Source organism: Punica granatum, chromosome 8 (genome assembly GCF_007655135.1).
Source record: "Punica granatum isolate Tunisia-2019 chromosome 8, ASM765513v2, whole genome shotgun sequence".
NCBI lineage: Eukaryota > Viridiplantae > Streptophyta > Magnoliopsida > Myrtales > Lythraceae > Punica > Punica granatum.
Window position 1 is genome coordinate 4078038 of NC_045134.1, and position 17069 is coordinate 4095106.

At 41.5% G+C, this 17069-nt stretch overlaps 2 protein-coding genes and 1 pseudogene across 4 annotated transcripts; 1 reads left to right on the forward strand and 2 right to left on the reverse strand.

Annotated features, from left to right (window-relative positions):
* The first annotated feature begins 804 nt into the window (after nt 1-804).
* LOC116188434 lies at nt 805-4809 on the forward strand. Of its 3 annotated transcripts, none has more exons than XM_031517796.1 (4): nt 805-1057; nt 1384-1721; nt 2166-4094; nt 4627-4809. In XM_031517796.1, exons 1-3 carry the CDS (start codon nt 859-861, stop codon nt 4074-4076), a joined length of 2448 nt encoding a protein of 815 aa, XP_031373656.1. In that variant the 5' UTR covers nt 805-858; the 3' UTR covers nt 4077-4094; nt 4627-4809. The 3 variants fall into 3 exon arrangements, with proteins under 3 accessions (XP_031373656.1, XP_031373658.1, XP_031373655.1); XM_031517798.1 differs by having other exon boundaries at nt 4631-4809; XM_031517795.1 differs by lacking the exon at nt 4627-4809 and having other exon boundaries at nt 2166-4323.
* On the reverse strand, nt 4262-7060 carry LOC116188435 (polygalacturonase QRT2-like). The gene is made up of 9 exons (XM_031517799.1): nt 6646-7060; nt 6257-6385; nt 5931-6098; nt 5758-5778; nt 5361-5568; nt 5206-5287; nt 4981-5089; nt 4733-4849; nt 4262-4620 (listed from the first exon to the last, which is right to left on the reverse strand). The coding sequence occupies exons 1-9, from the start codon at nt 6988-6990 to the stop codon at nt 4402-4404; spliced, it is 1398 nt and encodes a 465-aa protein (XP_031373659.1). The 5' UTR covers nt 6991-7060; the 3' UTR covers nt 4262-4401.
* Nucleotides 7061-9835: 2775 nt separating this feature from the next.
* LOC116189075 lies at nt 9836-12574 on the reverse strand (annotated as a pseudogene).
* Between the last annotated feature and the right edge of the window lie 4495 nt (nt 12575-17069).

The following is a 17069-nucleotide window of genomic DNA, read 5'->3' on the forward strand; positions in this document are numbered from 1 at the left end:
CACCTTCCACGTTATATCTCCAATAAGGCAGCAGCTTGTAAGATCTTGTTACCAGATTGCAGACGAGCAGCAGAATAGTATCCGTCTATGAAATAAAACCCGAAGATGGCAACGAGTAACACTCCATCGCAAGAATTGAGGACCTTAATATTCAATTTGGAGTATTTCCGCATGCGGTACCTATCAATGAGGTGGTGAACTAGAACGCTCCAACTGTAGACTATGGCTCCGAATGCTCTCATCGTTGCCATTAATCTCGAAGCTTAGGTACATTCGGTTCTTGGAGGCTGTTTTAGCTATAATTCAGTGCCTCTCAAGATGAAAAGTTTTGAACTCGTCACTAGTAATCAACTTTTACATACCGCCTTCAGTCTTAGGAGATCTTGAACTGGAAAACGAGCCAATATCTCGCACCAGATTTCATCCAGCAATGAAGGAAGCTCTGTCTGCTCCCCGTCGCCTCCGGTGGCATGTGTCTCCACAAGCGCATACAACATGTTCGAAAAATGAAGGTTTTCGTGTATAAGGAAGAAAACGAACTCATTGCTTCCAAGCATGAGATCAATAATCATCGAAACCACAGGTTTTTAACTCTTAGAAGCCAAGTTTAGTTCTGGCTGTTATGTCAAGGCCGCAATTCCTTGCGCTGTTGACCCTAACAAAATGCTCGACACTGACTGGCATGTTTGACCGTCAATATGGGGCCAATTGAAAGAAAGAGAGAAGTTTAGGGAGCTAATTGAAGCCATCCGATTATCAGGTAAAGTATAAAATTCCACATATTACGAGATTGCCATCGCATGCTTCCCTTCTCCTCCAAAGGCTCTTCCTTTCGCTGCAGAGAGCTCTCGAGCCTCCATGGAGTCAACCAGTGAACTCCGCGCCGAGTGGAGCTTCGAGACGACTTGGGCTGTCTCCGGCGGCTCCCTCGGGAACTCTGTCACGGTCGAATCCTCCGTTTCTCCTGTCGACGAAGCCGCTCTCAGTTCAGCTCCCAAATCTCACCTCGTTCTGTCTCCTCCCCCGTCAGCCGATCCGGGCCCCTGCGAGATCACGAGTAAGCTCTTCTCCAATGGCTGATGAGGGCATATGTTTGGTAACTACTGATTTGGAGTTAGACGGCGAGAATTCTTAAGTTTCTTAGATTTGTTAGGCTGAGGTTCGATTCGGCTCTGTCATTTATCAGCTCATCACCAACTCCATCTCTGCTTCAACCGCATAAAGATCCCACTTTGTTTCTGTTATTGAAGAATTTCATGATATTTCCTTTTATATGATAAGATAGTTTTCTATTCTTGATGCGAGCAATTCATTCGTGACGAATATGTTGTTTCATGCTTTAATGATGTTCTGCTAAATGAGAAATGTGCTTTGTGGCTGCAGTCAATTTCTCGCAGAGATACGAGGTGAGGCAGGTTTATGTTCGGAGCACTTCTCGAATATACGAGATATATTACTCTCCGAAACCACAGGCTGACAATGAGTATCTTTGCACTGTTCGTTGTGGGGTGGCGGCTAAAGTTGAAGCTGCTGATGTGTGTTGTGGTGGGGAATCGGGTTCAACATGTATCAGGGACTCTAATGAGGGCCTGGACGAAGAAAGATACAAAGACGATAGCTCTAACTCCAATGATGATGAATGGATTAATATCAAAGGCCCCAGTTCACCTGCAGTTACTGATGGGAGCACCTCCTTGCATTTGAAGAACAACGTGATTATGGTAATTCAAACCCACTCTTTCTGCCAAACTATGTTTACTTCCCATCCTACTTAATGAATGGCCTGTACCCAGTGGTTGCTAGTGCCTTCTGTTAATGTTCTTTGCTTAGGAATGTGTTCCTCTTGTCTGAACCTGTGGTGTTTAAAGACAGGCAATTTGAAAATGTAATATAAATTAGGTATTTGCTACTAGTTTTTCAGCATGTTTGCAGTAGGAGGATGTTAAAGTATATTGAGGATGTTAAATGAGGAGAAGGAAAAAAACCATGAAATGCAAAGGGCTTGGCAATAAGATACGGAGGATGAATGTCATGAAACTTGTACTGGCGTAAGTAAAAATGGAATGGGGGATATCATTAAGTTATTACAAAGAATAATGGTATAGATGTCAACATTGCTGTCCTTCTTGCGGTCATATCAGTGCTCATTGATGTCAATATTTCAGGATTTTTATGAGGCAACAGCGGAGATCTCTGATGCAGAGCCCTGCATATCTCTCACACTTCGTCTGCTCTCAATTCAAAGTGGAAGTTGCGTGTATGTTGATGAAGTCTATGTTTTTGTTGACCCTATTGATCCTCATTTGGAAATTCAAGAGAATAAGGCAGAAAATTCAGCTGGAAGTTCTCTTTTGTCGATGCTGGTACCTTCCCTTCTGCAGCTCTCCAAATCAAAGGGTGCTAGTGTTCTCCCGGAAAAAGGTTCCTCTGATTCAAGTGCTCACGGAAAACAAACTACAACTGGGATAGAAGTGACAGAGCAACATAAATTTTCTAAAGAATCTGAGTCAACTTCATTTTCAAAGGTAAATGAGCAGGAAGTGAAATTTGAAGTCCCCAATGACAAGGCTGTCCACCCTGTTGTCGAATCAGCTCATCAAACATCTCAAAATCCACATATTGAGAAAAAGCCAGATGCTTCTTATAGTCACATTGAAACTGTCTTGGAGCAGCTTGTTTCTCGCATTAGCAGAATTGAAGATCTCTTCATGAGGTTTGAGAAAAATATGCTTAAGCCGATCAGCAATATTGAAGCTAGGTTGCAGCATGTGGAGCAAAAACTCGAAGCACTTCATGAAAAAACCCTCAGTTCTGGAGAGCAGTCTTGCAAGAGATTTTCGGCTCCGGAATGTTCACTGACTGATTCAAATATCAACTCCTACGGTAATGAGAGTGAATATCATGATCATGGAGAGTTAGAACCCTATAAAAAGGACTGTTCAGATAATTTCTCTGTCCCACCTGAAGATAATAAGTCCGACTCTGAAAGTTCTGGTCAGTTGCTTCCATGTCTTACAATTACAGCTCCTGATTTTTCGCATGGGGATGATGAGGAAGAGAACCCTGTGGTGGAAAGTCGGGCAGTGGCTGAGTCTCCTAAAGACAAAAGACAAGCTGTGTCAATAGATGATGCCCTTGCATCTGCTTTTGCTGGATTCTTGTCATCTACTTCAATTCAACCCCAAAGATATTCCGAGTCACTCGTGGTGAGGGCTCCCGAGTTCTCAACTGAAGATGAGAACGGCGAAGAAAATGCTTCACCTAGAGTTCAGTATGATGCGGCGGCGACTGATTCTTCTGTTGGCTTGAATGCGACTGATGAAATGAAGTTATCCAAGATTTCCTTTCTAGAAGGTGTAAATTACGAGGATCCATTAGCGGAGATTGCCATAGAAAGTAATAATCTGGGGCAGCCCAGTAAGGAAGAAAATTCACATGAAGCAAGGGATATGACAGATGATGCTGCTAAACCCATCTCTGGAAGCATAAGTTCTCATCAGATAATCCCCAAAAATGAAGATGGAGAACCTAGCTGTGAAACAGGTTCTAGCCCGGTTCCTGATGAATCTGAGGCTTTGGAGGAGTTGCCTCTGACAGATATCAAGAGTAGTTCCCATCCTGTGGAGGAAGAATTAACAAATTCTGCTAATGCCAAATTTATTGCTTGTGAAGTTCCAAGGAAAGACTCGGAAGAAGATATACTGCATGATGTTCTTGCAATTTCTCAACCTGCTTCCGTGTTGGATTTTGGAACTCCTATTCTTGATGTGAAATTTATGTCTCAAGAAAACTGCACATCCAAGTCTGTCCTTGAAGCCCTACTCGGCGGTTCACTAGAACCTGATATTGCTGTTCCATCTGATGAGGGGATTCTTGAAGCCTTTGTTTCTGAGGACCAGAGCAGTCTAATTGAGCTGGATAAAGCAAATCGATCAGACCTGGCTGTGAACAGCAGCTTTCCAGTGGATATGGACTACTGTAGTTTGCAAGAGTTACTTGTTAATCCCGACTCAAAAAAGCTCCCGGATGATTGTACTCGCAGCTACGAGGAGGTCTCAGCTGGAAGTCTAATATAAGGCTTACTCAATTGTCAGGTTAGCATTCATATGTATATATCTCGTATATAACTCCTACAGACAGCATGCCTTCGGCATCAACTCTGCATTTGGTTAGTATCTAACATTTCTCTGACTTAGCAAAGACATGTTGATCTTTTTGCTTCTTGCTGGTTACGTCAAATTTCTAGATCTCAAGTTGAGTATTAGATGAAACTTTTTATTCCCAGAAATATAATTTGCTTACAATAAACAGTAATTGGTAGGACGAATCATATCTACAGCAACAAAGAATAAACAATTTTATCATCGTTATAGTTTCCTGTAGTATCGATCCCAAATTTTGTCAGGGGCAGCTAGGAGAGACCTGCCCCTTATTTTGGAACCTAACATTGAGACAGGAAGCCTTGGCTACTTCACCGGACTGGCTCCTAAGATCAATGTCCTGCAAGACTATTCCTTCACAGGGATGCGTCTTGCTGCAATCGAACTTCATGGCTACTTTAGAAGCGCTAGTCCCTTTAATGTCTCGATATGTCACGTTGCTTACTTGCACTGCCGATTTCTGCAGTTAGATCGGATGACGGATGGGTCAAACATCATACGTATCTGATGGAACATTGGTGGATTGTGATGGCTTTTACTTTGCAGAACATGTGATTATATTATCTTCATACCTGTTTGGGACACGGTCCCTCCTTGTCGCAATAATTTTGATCTATGATGATGGGGTTGGTCACGTTGTTCATTGCAATGTCTTCAAATATGATGTTCTTCGCATAACCTGATCCTCCCTGAAAGACCCAAAAAAGACCAAGATGAGTCTTTAGGTGGCCAGGGCTAGCCAACAGTAGCCAAATTTGACCTCGATAGGCCATAGTAAGCTTATTGGTGCGCTTTGCCGAGGCCCGACCCAATTCGTTACCTGCCAAGTCTTTATCCTCAGGCCATTTGTGGTTCCTGAAAGCTTCGCTCCGTGTACGAACACGTCCGAGACGTAGTCTTTCCCGTTGTCTTTTCCTAAGCTACCAATGCTGCTTTGGACATGTGATCGGTTGAGTACATTACATAAGGAAATCATAGAACTCCATGGAGTTCGAAAAAACAATGGTAGTAATTGAACTGAGAGAGATTATCACGCCATGAAGACCTGATTCCATGGCCTGGTCCACAAACTATGTTAGTCGCCTCAACATGGCTCGACCCGCTGACTATCGATATACAATCATCCCCTGAAATATTGTAACAAAACGGTAAGTGCATCCACCCAATGCATCGATGTTCCGCTCAGTTCTTCCTACTTACCTGTCCGAATAACAGAATCGGATATGAGGATATTTTGGCTTCCAGTGACGTGAATTCCGTCGGTGTTTGGGCTATTTCCCGGCGCAATTACTTGCAGATTTTTCACCTGTACGTTCTTGCATCTTTGGATTCTCACATGCATCTGTTGTGCATTCTTGAGGTTCAGGTTCGATACCATGAAGTTCTTGCAGTCGTTGAACGTCAGGGCCTGCATTTTGATTTCGGTTTTCAAGCGATGAGAGAGAGTCTCGAAACAGGAAGGAGAGCTTCGACTATTTGCCGGCATATTTCATGTTAGTTTAACTGATTGAAGTTCGACTTATATCAATGCTATATAATCTTTCAAAAATTGAACTCCCACTGATAAGAATCAAATGATTGAAGGCGAGTGACTTACCGTAGGTGCTCCCTTACACGGCTGCAAGAGAAGGACAAAAAAAAAAAACCGTTCATTCACTGTCAGTATTATTCGAATAATAGTTACAGATTCCGGGCGATATAAATGAAATTTGATCGGATCGTCACATGATCAGTTGGATATAAACACAAGTTCATTGGACATCATCTTACCTGTGTTTTGTCGATCTTGCAAGATTTTTTCCACCATTTCTGTCCATTGCCGTTGATGATGCCGCCACCATCTACAGTGAAGCTGTCTAAGTTCTGGAATACAAGCCATTCCCGGGGATCATCTTTGTAGTCTGACGCATCGACGGAAGCTCGGATTTGTCCCAGAATCTATCCCCAAATAAACCAAGAACATATAAAAACTTTGTCATGAGAAAGAATGCGTAACCGGCAGTGAAATCCCTCTCGATTAATTCTACAAACGTATGTTCTCGAATACGTAAAAATTTAATATTGCATGCATTGATATAATTAAGTTAAGGACTGACCCTGATTGTAAGATTAGGCGTGCAAGGTCCAGAGAAGGTGATGGGCTTAACACGATAGATTTGACCACTGGGGACTTCGAAAACTCCTCCTTCTAATTTGCATGCCAACTCCCAAGCTTCATTGAATGCCTGAAAATTTTGCATTGATTAATCGATTAATTGATTGACTAATAAATTAATTATAATTAACATTAGAAAAACTAAAACGTATGTATTAACTTCAAAATGACTCTCGCTTGCCGATGCTAACTATTCTATATATAACTTATGGCATGATCCAGGTTGAAGGGAAGCCGAAAACATCAGTCGGAACGGAAATATATATGTGAAGAACGAATGAAACATCATACAAAGTATATATGAAGTCTGTAAGGCGGAGTTGTGAGCACCTCATTCATGTCAACTTCTCCGTCTCTTCCATTCAGGTAATCATTGACATTTACAACATTTCTTGACGTAGAAGCATGTATGAGCAGTGCGTGACTCGGTAGTAATGAGCTTCTTACACTCGAATCATAACGATTATCCTGGTCTTCATGAGTCTTCATCATCATCCTAGATGAGGGTACCCCGTTGGTTTTCAAATGGTGACTATCCTTATACTTACGGAGGCTGGTACCAAGGACAGGATGATCTAGTGCGTCTCGGTCCTCTGCATGGATGCGGAAACAGGACGATGACAAAGGATAACTCGCTATGACTAAAACCGAAAGCAATAGAGTCTTAAGCCACATTTTTGGAAACTTAATTGGAGAAGAGATCGGTTTAGAAGAAGCTTGAAACTAGAAGGACTTTGGAACAGAAAGTGTTGAGACAATTGAGTTAAAGAATGTAACTCATCGTATATATTTATAGTTAATGATGATCGAAGAGAATTTAATTAAAGAAGGGGAAGAGATTTTGATTACTAATTGCTTGTAACCTTTGAAGAACAATATTGTCTAAACATATGACCCACACCCATCATCAGAAGGTATGGGACTAGGAATTTTAAAGAAAGTGATATGAGACGGAACTAAGAAGAACCACTAATTGATTTCGATAAACACGAAAGACTAGCATTCGGATGATTTTGGGATCCGACGTTCATTTATAACTAATTGAAATTAATGTCCTATCCTTAATCGATATGATGTAATTATGACATTCTGATATTTTCTTTTTATGTTCGAGGGGGGACTCATTGGTTTGGTACATATATAAGTTCCATCGATACCAATCGAATTCAAAATCTTTTTGCCAAGTCGATTGAGAGAGGGTTTTCGCTGCATTGCAGAGAACACGAACCATTGAGGCTCGTGATATATGGCATTCATCAATCTCCCTATTGAGAGGCAATCGTACTGCAGATCATGATGGAACTTATTAAATCAGTCCAATGATATGTCACACCGTCTGATTTTATACGACCACATGTATCGTTTCATTGATCGTCCCATGATTCACTTAATGTAATCAAGACCAGTTTGCTGCTCGAGATTATTCAAACAAGAGTATGTACGCACATATATATGGTGCAATTTTGTCGGATAAACAGCTCATGTCCCAATTTCCGAATGGTCGTTCTTACCTTAATTTGCCCCCATGAACCCATACGAGGCCCTTTGGAGTAATCTCGCTAGGTATACTACTGATCGATGGTCAATTGCAAGCCAGCAAGTGCGAAACAAGAAAGAATGGACCAACACTTGAACAATCAAGGGCCCGTTTGGTTCTTTGAAAGGGACCCCGATTGGAATGAGCACTTCCGTTTCTGGTTTTTGCTATATTCCGTATAGCCAATGAATTCGCATTCCGGTTCTGGGTTAAACTAAACCAGACAAATCATGAGATCGTACATTTACGTACATATTTGTATCTTCCATTTCCATCCCATTACATTTCTATATCGGAATGTTCGACTTGAACCAAACAAGGGCCTAACTAAGAAGTTGTGCAAGCCAGGCAAAGAAAGAAGGGGCGGGATGATCAGTTTTGTGGTAATTAGAAGCATTGGAATTAATTATGGCATTAATTAGCTATTTCCGTGTGTTTATGCGGAGAGTAATTTATTAACATTAGACAGCACCTTCATTGGTCATCAATTGTTGCCGTGGGGATGTTCGAGACAATCACCATCTTGACAAATCAAGAGGTATGGGGTTCTGGAGTTTTTGTTTGACATTTTTGATTAACTCGTTTGCGGTTACTTGCAAGTCATAATAGATTATGTATAGGGTATTTATTATATCCCTCTTCACGATACTGTTAAACTAAAAAAAATCAGAGATTATAGTTGATGAAATAGTTGACCAATTTGAAGGCAAAAAATGTATTTCCAAACCGTACGTCGTTCATTTGTTATTTACATGTTTGGGGTGTTACAGTCGGAAAGAAATCCAGCTCGCCGGATATTAGGAGCCTATGCTAAAGATACATCATCGTAACACTTGTCATTCGAGTCATTCCTTTTATTTATTTATTTATCTTTTAATGGTTGCTCTTTCCTTTTCTTTGCAATTATTTATCACGATTAATCTAATAATGATTTTAAGATTGAATCGGAGCAAGAAGCTGTAACATCAATAGTTAGCTCGAGTACATCATATAATGCCTTTAAGGCTAATAATTACACGACCTTCCCTTTTTGTTCGAAGAAGGAAAAAAAAAAGTGCTCAAGTCATCTCGGACTCCGGTGTGACTTGTTGTTTGGTGCTGAAGTAACGCCAGAGGGAGTACCCCAATACAGCCACGACGATGATGATGATTACCAGGACCATTCCGATAAACACGCCCCTTGGTGCACCCGTGCTTTGGTCCGGCAAAGGCGGTTGGTGCCTCTCAGGTAAGCCTATAGTCGGGTCGCCAAATGTGGGTGCCGGGGCAATGGCGGTGAGTGCCGATATCATCGTGACCAGGATAAGGGACCTGATAATCAGCATAAACTGTTAAATTAATTGGAACAACCACAAGATGCATGCAAAAACATGCAGGTGAAACATCTGCCAGTTACCGGAACATTGACGGGATTCACATCACCGGAACCCAAAATATCAATAGTTAGCACGAGGACATCATATAATTCCTTTTAAGGCCAATAATTATACGAGCTTCCTTCTTCATTCGAAGAAGGAAAAAAAAGTGCTCGAGACATCTCGGACTCCGGTGATTTGGTGTTTGGTGCTGAACTAATGCCAGAAGGAGTACCCCGATAGAGCCACGACAACAATAATGATTACCAGGACCATCCTGATAATCTCGATAAACTTATTTTCGCTATGAAAACGTTATACATATGCATCACAATATATTAAAATATGTACTTACATATATGTTAGTTATTATGACAACACTTGGTTTATGGCGCTCACATAATATTAAAAATATGTGTATACATATAAATATATATGTATCTACATACATGTTAAGTATGTGAATTATGAGACTTTAGTTCGTGTAATTTAACAATCTTATCACAATATACAAATTAAATATGTATATACATGCACATTAAATATACATATATCAATTATTATGTGAATACTTGGTTTTCGGAGCTCACATAAATATAATTTGCTTACAATAAACAGTAATTGGTTGGACGAATCATATCTACAGCAACAAAGAATAAACAATTTTATCATCGCTATAGTTTCCTGTACTATCGATCCCGAATTTTGTCAAGGGCAGCTAGGAGAGACCTGCCCCTTGTATTGGAACCTAACATTGAGACAGGAAGCCTTGGCTACTTCACTGGACTGGCTCCTAAGATCAATATCCTGCAAGACTATTCCTTCACAGGGATGCGTCTTGCTGCAATCGAACTTCATGGCTACTTTAGAAGCGCTAGTCCCTTTAATGTCTCGATATGTCACATTGCTTACTTGCACTGCCGATTTCTGCAGTTAGATCGGATGACGGATGGGTCAAACTTCATACATATCTGATGGAACATTGCTGGATTGTGATGGCTTTTACTTTGCAGAACATGTGTTATATTATCTTCATACCTGTTCGGGACACGGTCCCTCCTTGTTGCAATAATCCTGATCTATGATGATGGGGTTGGTCACGTTGTTCATTGCAATGTCTTCAACTATGATGTTCTTCGCATAACCTGATCCTCCCTGAAAGACCCAAAAAAGACCAAGATGAGTCTTTAGGTGGCCAGGGCTAGCCAACAGTAGCCAAATTTGACCTCGATTGGCCATAGTAAGCTTATTGGTGCGCTTTGCCGAGGCCCGACCCAATTTAGTTACCTGCCAAGTCTTTATCCTCAGGCCATTTGTGGTTCCTGAAAGCTTCGCTCCGTGTACGAACACGTCCGAGACGTAGTCTTTCCCGTTGTCTTTTCCTAAGCTACCAATGCTGCTTTGGACATGTGATCGGTTGAGTACATTACATAAGGAAATCATGGAACTCTATGGAGTTCGAAAAAACAACGGTAGTAATTGAACTGAGAGATATTATCACGCCATGAAGACCTGATTCCATGGCCTGGTCCACAAACTATGTTAGTCGCCTTGACATGTCTTCACCCGCTGACCATCGATATACAATCATCCCCTGAAATATAGTAACAAAACGATAAGTGGATCCACCCAATGCATCGATGTTCCGCTCAGTTCTTCCTACTTACCTGTCCGAATAACAGAATCGGATATGAGGATATTTTGGCTTCCAGTGACGTGAATTCCGTCGGTGTTTGGGCTATTTCCCGGCGCAATTACTTGCAGATTTTTCACCTGTACGTTCTTGCATCTTTGGATTCTCACATGCATCTGTTGTGCATTCTTGAGGTTCAGGTTCGATACCATGAAGTTCTTGCAGTCGTTGAACGTCAGGGCCTGCATTTTGATTTCGGTTTTCAAGTGATGAGAGAGAGTCTCGAAACAGGAAGGAGAGCTTCGACTATTTGCCGGCATATTTCATGTTAGTTTAACTGATTGAAGTTCGACTTATATCAATGCTATATAATCTTTCAAAAATTGAACTCCCACCGATAAGAATCAAATGATTGAAGGCGAGTGACTTACCGTAGGTGCTCCCTTACACGGCTGCAAGAGAAGGACAAAAAAAAAAAACCGTTCATTCACTGTCAGTATTATTCGAATAATAGTTACAGATTCCGGGCGATATAAATGAAATTTGATCGGGTCGTCACATGATCAGTTGGATATAAACACAAGTTCATTGGACATCATCTTACCTGTGTTTTGTCGATCTTGCAAGATTTTTTCCACCATTTCTGTCCATTGCCGTTGATGATGCCGCCACCTTCTACAGTGAAGCTGTCTAAGTTCTGGAATACAAGCCATTCCCGGGGATCATCTTTGTAGTCTGACGCATCGACGGAAGCTCGGATTTGTCCCAGAATCTATCCCCAAATAAACCAAGAACGCATAGAAACTTTATCATGAGAAAGAATGCGTAACCGGCAGTGAAATCCCTCTCGATTAATTCTACAAACGTATGTTCTCGAATACGTAAAAATTTAATATTGCATTCATTGATATAATTAAGTTAAGGACTGACCCTGATTGTAAGATTAGGCGTGCAAGGTCCAGAGAAGGTGATGGGCTTAACACGATAGATTTGACCACTGGGGACTTCGAAAACTCCTCCTTCTAATTTGCATGCCAACTCCCAAGCTTCATTGAATGCCTGAAAATTTTGCATTGATTAATCGATTAATTGATTGACTAATAAATTAATTATAATTAACATTAGAAAAACTAAAACGTATGTATTAACTTCAAAATGACTCTCGCTTGCCGATGCTAACTATTCTATATATAACTTATGGCATGATCCAGGTTGAAGGGAAGCCGAAAACATCAGTCGGAACGGAAATATATATGTGAAGAACGAATGAAACATCATACAAAGTATATATGAAGTCTGTAAGGCGGAGTTGTGAGCACCTCATTCATGTCAACTTCTCCGTCTCTTCCATTCAGGTAATCGTTGACATTTACAACATTTCTTGACGTAGAAGCTCGCATGAGCAGTGCGCGACTCGGTAGTAATGAGCTTCTTACACTCGAATCATAACGATTATCCTGGTCTTCACGAGTCTTCATCATCGTCTTAGATGAGGGTACCTCGTTGGTTTTCAAATGGTGACTATCCTTATACTTACGGAGGCTGGTACCAAGGACAGGATGATCTAGTGCGACTTGGTCCTCTGCATGGATGCAGAAACAGGACGACGACAAAGGATAACTCGCTATGACTAAAACCGAAAGCAATAGAGTCTTAAGCCACATTTTCGGAAACTTAATTGGAGAAGAGATCGGTTTAGAAGAAGCTTGAAACTAGAAGGACTTTGGAACAGAAATTGTTGAGACAATTGAGTTAAAGATTGCAACTCATCGTATATATTTATAGTTAATGATGATCGAAGAGAATTTAATTAAAGAAGGGGAAGAGATTTTGATTACTAATTGCTTGTAACCTTTGAAGAACAATATTGTCTAAACATATGACTCACACCCATCATCAGAAGGTATGGGACTAGGAATTTTAGAGAAAGTGATATGAGACGGAACTAAGAAGAACCACTAATTGATTTCGATAAACACGAAAGACTAGCATTCAGATGATTTTGGGATCCGATGTTCATTTATAACGAATTGAAATTAATGTCCTATCCTTAATCGATAAGATGTAATTATGACATTCTTATATTTTCTTTTAATGTTCGAAGGGGGACTCATTGGTTTGGTATATAAGTTCCATCGATACCAATTGCATTCAGAATCTTTTTGCCAAGTCGAACGAGAGTGAGTGTCGCCTCATGTGGAGAACACGAACCATTGAGGCTTGTGATATATGGAATTCATTAATTTCCATATTAAGAGGCAACGTGCTACCGATCAGGATGGAACTTATTAAATCAGTCCAATGATATGTCACACCATCTGGTTTTATACGACTACATGTATCGTTTCATTGATCGTCCCGCGATTCACTTAATGTGATCAGGAGCAGTTTGCTGCTCGAGACTATCCAAACAAGAGTATCTACGCGTATAAATATGGTGCAATTTTGTCGGATAAACAGCTCATGTCCCAATTTCCGAACCTTAGTTTGCCCCCATGAACACATACGAGGCCCTTTGGAGTAATCTCGCTAGGTATACTACTGATCCATCGTCAATTACGAGCCAGCAAGTGCGAAACAAGAAACAGTGGAACAACACTTGAACAATAAAGGGCCCGTTTGGTTCTCGGAAAGGGACCCCGATTGGAATGAGCACTTCCGTTTCTGCTTATTTGCTATACTCCGTATAGCGAATGAATTCGCATTCCGGTTCTGGGTTAAACTAAACCAAACAAATCATGAGATCATACATTTACGTATATATTTGTATCTTCCATACATTTCTATATCGGAATGTTCGACTTGAACCAAACAAGGGCCTAACTAAGAAGTTGTGCAAGCTAGGCAAAGAAAGAAGGGGCGGGATGATCAGTTTTGTGGTAATTAGAAGCATTGAAATTAATTGTGGCATTAATTAGCTATTTTCCGTGTGTTTATGTGGAGAGTAATTAATTAACATTAAACAACACCTTCATCGGTCATCAATTGTTGCCGTGAGGATGTTCGAGACAAACACCATCTTGACCAATTAAGAGGTATGGGGTTCTGGAGTTCTTGTTTGACATTTTTTATTAACTCCTTTGCGGTTACTTGCAAGCCATAATCGATTATGTATTGGGTGTTTATTATAGCCCTCTTCACGATGTTGTTAAACTGAAGGAAAAAAAAAACCAACCAAATCAGAGATTACAGTTGATGAATTAGTCGACCAAACAAGAGTATCTACGCACCGTACATTGTTCCTTTGTTATTCACATGTTGGGGTGTTATAGTCGGGGGGAAATCCAGCTCGCCGGATATTAGGAGCCTATGCTAAAGATGTATCATCGTAACACTTATCATTCGAGTCATTGATTTTATTTATTTATTTATTAATGGTTGCTCTTTCCTTTTCGTTGCAATTATTTGTCACGCTTAATCTAATGATTATGAGATTGAATTGGTGCAAGAAGCGGTAACATCGGACTGCTCTATTTTATGGGAAAACATACATATTGGGCCGGGCCTGCCCCATTAAGCCCAAACCAGAGATTACGCCGGCCCATGGATTATCCAATCAACTTCAATAGTTAGCACGAGTACATCATATAATTTCTTTAAGGCTAATAATCACGCAAGCTTCATTTTTTATTCGAAGAAGGAAACGAAAAAAATGCTCAAGTCATCTCGGCCTCCGGTGTGACTTGTTTTTTGTTGCTGAAGTAACGCCAGAGAGAGTACCCCGATACAGCCACGGCGACAATAATGATTACTAGGACCATCCTGATAATCATGCCCTTTGGTGCACCAGTGCTTTGGTCCAGCAAAGGCGGTTGGTGCCTCTCAGGTAAGCCTATAGTCGGGTTGCCAAATGTGAGTGCAGCAGCAATTTCGGTGAGTGCCGACATCATTGCGACCATATTATGGAATGAATTTCTCCTCATTGTATTTTATGCATATATCCTTATGTACCATACTTAGGACAATCTATTTTTAGTTATAGATGTTTCTTTTCTTTTATAGACAACAATTGAGTTGTATACATACCCATGAAGATGAATGAGAACCTCAACTTCTTCTGCTCAATTTCGTCTCTTTACATGGTATCAGAGCATCGATCCTGATAATTTCTTCTCATTGCCGACTTGTTTTTCGGTCGAGCTTCCGTCGTGCTAGTTTTTGAACTGAGCGTCCCTCATCATCTAGATCTGCCAGTTTCACTGAGCGTCATCTGTCATCCTTTCTCCTTGAGATGTCGACAACAACCGTAGACAGCAATTCTAGTGGGGGCATGCCTCCTGCCTACATTTTATCTCCTTCAGATGGACTCGGGACCCAATTAGTCTCCTGCAAACTCAATGGCAGGAACTATAACATCTGGTCACAAGCAATGCAGACAGCGTTTCAAACCAAGAACAAACTAGGCTTTATCGAAGGGAAGGTGCAACAGCCGGCAGAGGGAGAACCTTACCGTGATCAATGGGTAACCTGTAATTCGATGCTCGTTTCCTGGATTTTTAACCATTTAGATGAGGATTTGCAGAACTCTGTAGTTGGAGCAAAGTATGCCAAAGTTCTCTGGGACGACCTCAAGGAACGTTTCTCGCAAGGAAATGAAGCACGAATTCATCAAATCAAGACCAATATTTGTTTGCTCAGGCAGGAGAGGAAATCAATATCGGAGTATTACTCCAAACTGAAGAGTCTATGGGACGAATTGGAGTTGTACCTTGATTTACCACCCTGCACCTGTGAAGCTGATATTCGACTCGCCGCCTACAAGGAGAAAGAGAAAGTCCACCAATTCCTCATTGGACTCAACCCGGAATTCTCTACCGTTCGGTCTCAAATCTTGAGTATGGATCCCCTACCGAACGTCAATAAAGCTCACTCCTTGGCCGCTCACGATGAGGCTCAATGACTAATCGTTCAGGGAAGAGACTCCAGCACCGAAGTGATGGGCTTCGCGGCCAAAACTGCAAACAACTTCAACAGCGGAAACCCTAATTTTGGCTCGAACAGGGGCGATTTCAAGTCGCGGGGACGGCCGTTTTGCGACTATTGCGGACGGAATAGTCACCCTTGAGCCACATGCTACCAACTTCATGAATATCCGACCTCCGACCAGCCGAATCAACGAAATCCGAAGGGAATTTCGACAGGGTAGCCACGGTCGAGAGGAAAATTTGGGTTTCTTCATCCCCGATTCCAGAGCAGCGTTCGGGTAATGGAGGCGTCAGTTTCAGATATGGTCATTCGGGCGGAAATTTTCATTCGAGCCAATCCGAAAGTTTTCACTTGGGCGGCCCATCTCAGACTCGTCCGGCCCAATCTTCACGAGGACAATGGCAGCCCAATTCAGTAGCCCAACATGTCAATTCAGCTGGCCACATGGCGGCCCAAGCCCAGGCCCATGGAGACCAGCCCGCAGACCTCAGCAGATTGGCCCATCTCTTTGAGGGTCAATTGCAGCAACTCATGTCTATTGTCTCACGTGATGACAGTGAGATTAATCGACTAAGTGGTGAGAACTTTGTATCTATTAATTCCAAATTTGATTGGATCATTGGTTTGGGAGCATCACGACATATGACTGGTAGCTTGGATAATCTTTTTGATATTATTCCTATTAATAATGGACCGATCATCCATGTTCCGAACGGAACAACGAAAGCCACTTTTATTGGGAAAGTTTCATTTGGAACAAATATGGTTCTTCATAATGTTCTATACGTGCCGGATTTCAATTGCAACTTATTGTCTGTGGCTCAATTATTTCGAGAACTTGATTGTAGTGTACACTACATCTCCGGCCTATGTATATTTCAGGACCGCACCTCGGGGAGTACGATTGGAGTGAGTGAACTTCACGGGGAGGTCTGGCTTCTACGGCGAGTGTCTTCATCATTTCAGGGAGCACGAGCAATGAAAGCAGAGACTGAAGACATTTGGCACAAACGGTTGGGACATCCATCTTACCGCATTCAGTTCGAGAATAATTCTATTTTTATGTATGTAAAATTAATTAGAACGAGCACAAGACGCATGCAAGAATGTGCAGGTGAAACATCTGCTTTGAAAGGACCAAGAGAGCCTTTATTTACGCTCATGAGCAGCCTGGTCCCCTAACTACAACGATGCACCAGGCTGTACGAGAACGAGAAAAGGTCTCTAATCTAAGTTCTGCTAGGAGTTGACGTCAGTCAAAGGGGATGGGGGCTAAGTAATCCCCCGAGGAGATCATCACGCT

Coding starts and splice junctions, on each gene's coding strand:
- LOC116188434 (XM_031517796.1), top strand. CDS start 859: ATGGAGTCAACCAGTGAACTCCGCGCCGAGTGGAGCTTCGAGACGACT. Junction 1,058..1,383: donor GGGCCCCTGCGAGATCACGA/GTAAGCTCTTCT, acceptor TTGTGGCTGCAG/TCAATTTCTCGCAGAGATAC. Junction 1,722..2,165: donor TGAAGAACAACGTGATTATG/GTAATTCAAACC, acceptor TCAATATTTCAG/GATTTTTATGAGGCAACAGC.
- LOC116188435 (XM_031517799.1), bottom strand. CDS start 6,990: ATGTGGCTTAAGACTCTATTGCTTTCGGTTTTAGTCATAGCGAGTTAT. Junction 5,090..5,205: donor GGACCAGGCCATGGAATCAG/GTCTTCATGGCG, acceptor TGTCCAAAGCAG/CATTGGTAGCTTAGGAAAAG. Junction 4,621..4,732: donor AGGGACCGTGTCCCAAACAG/GTATGAAGATAA, acceptor ATCTAACTGCAG/AAATCGGCAGTGCAAGTAAG.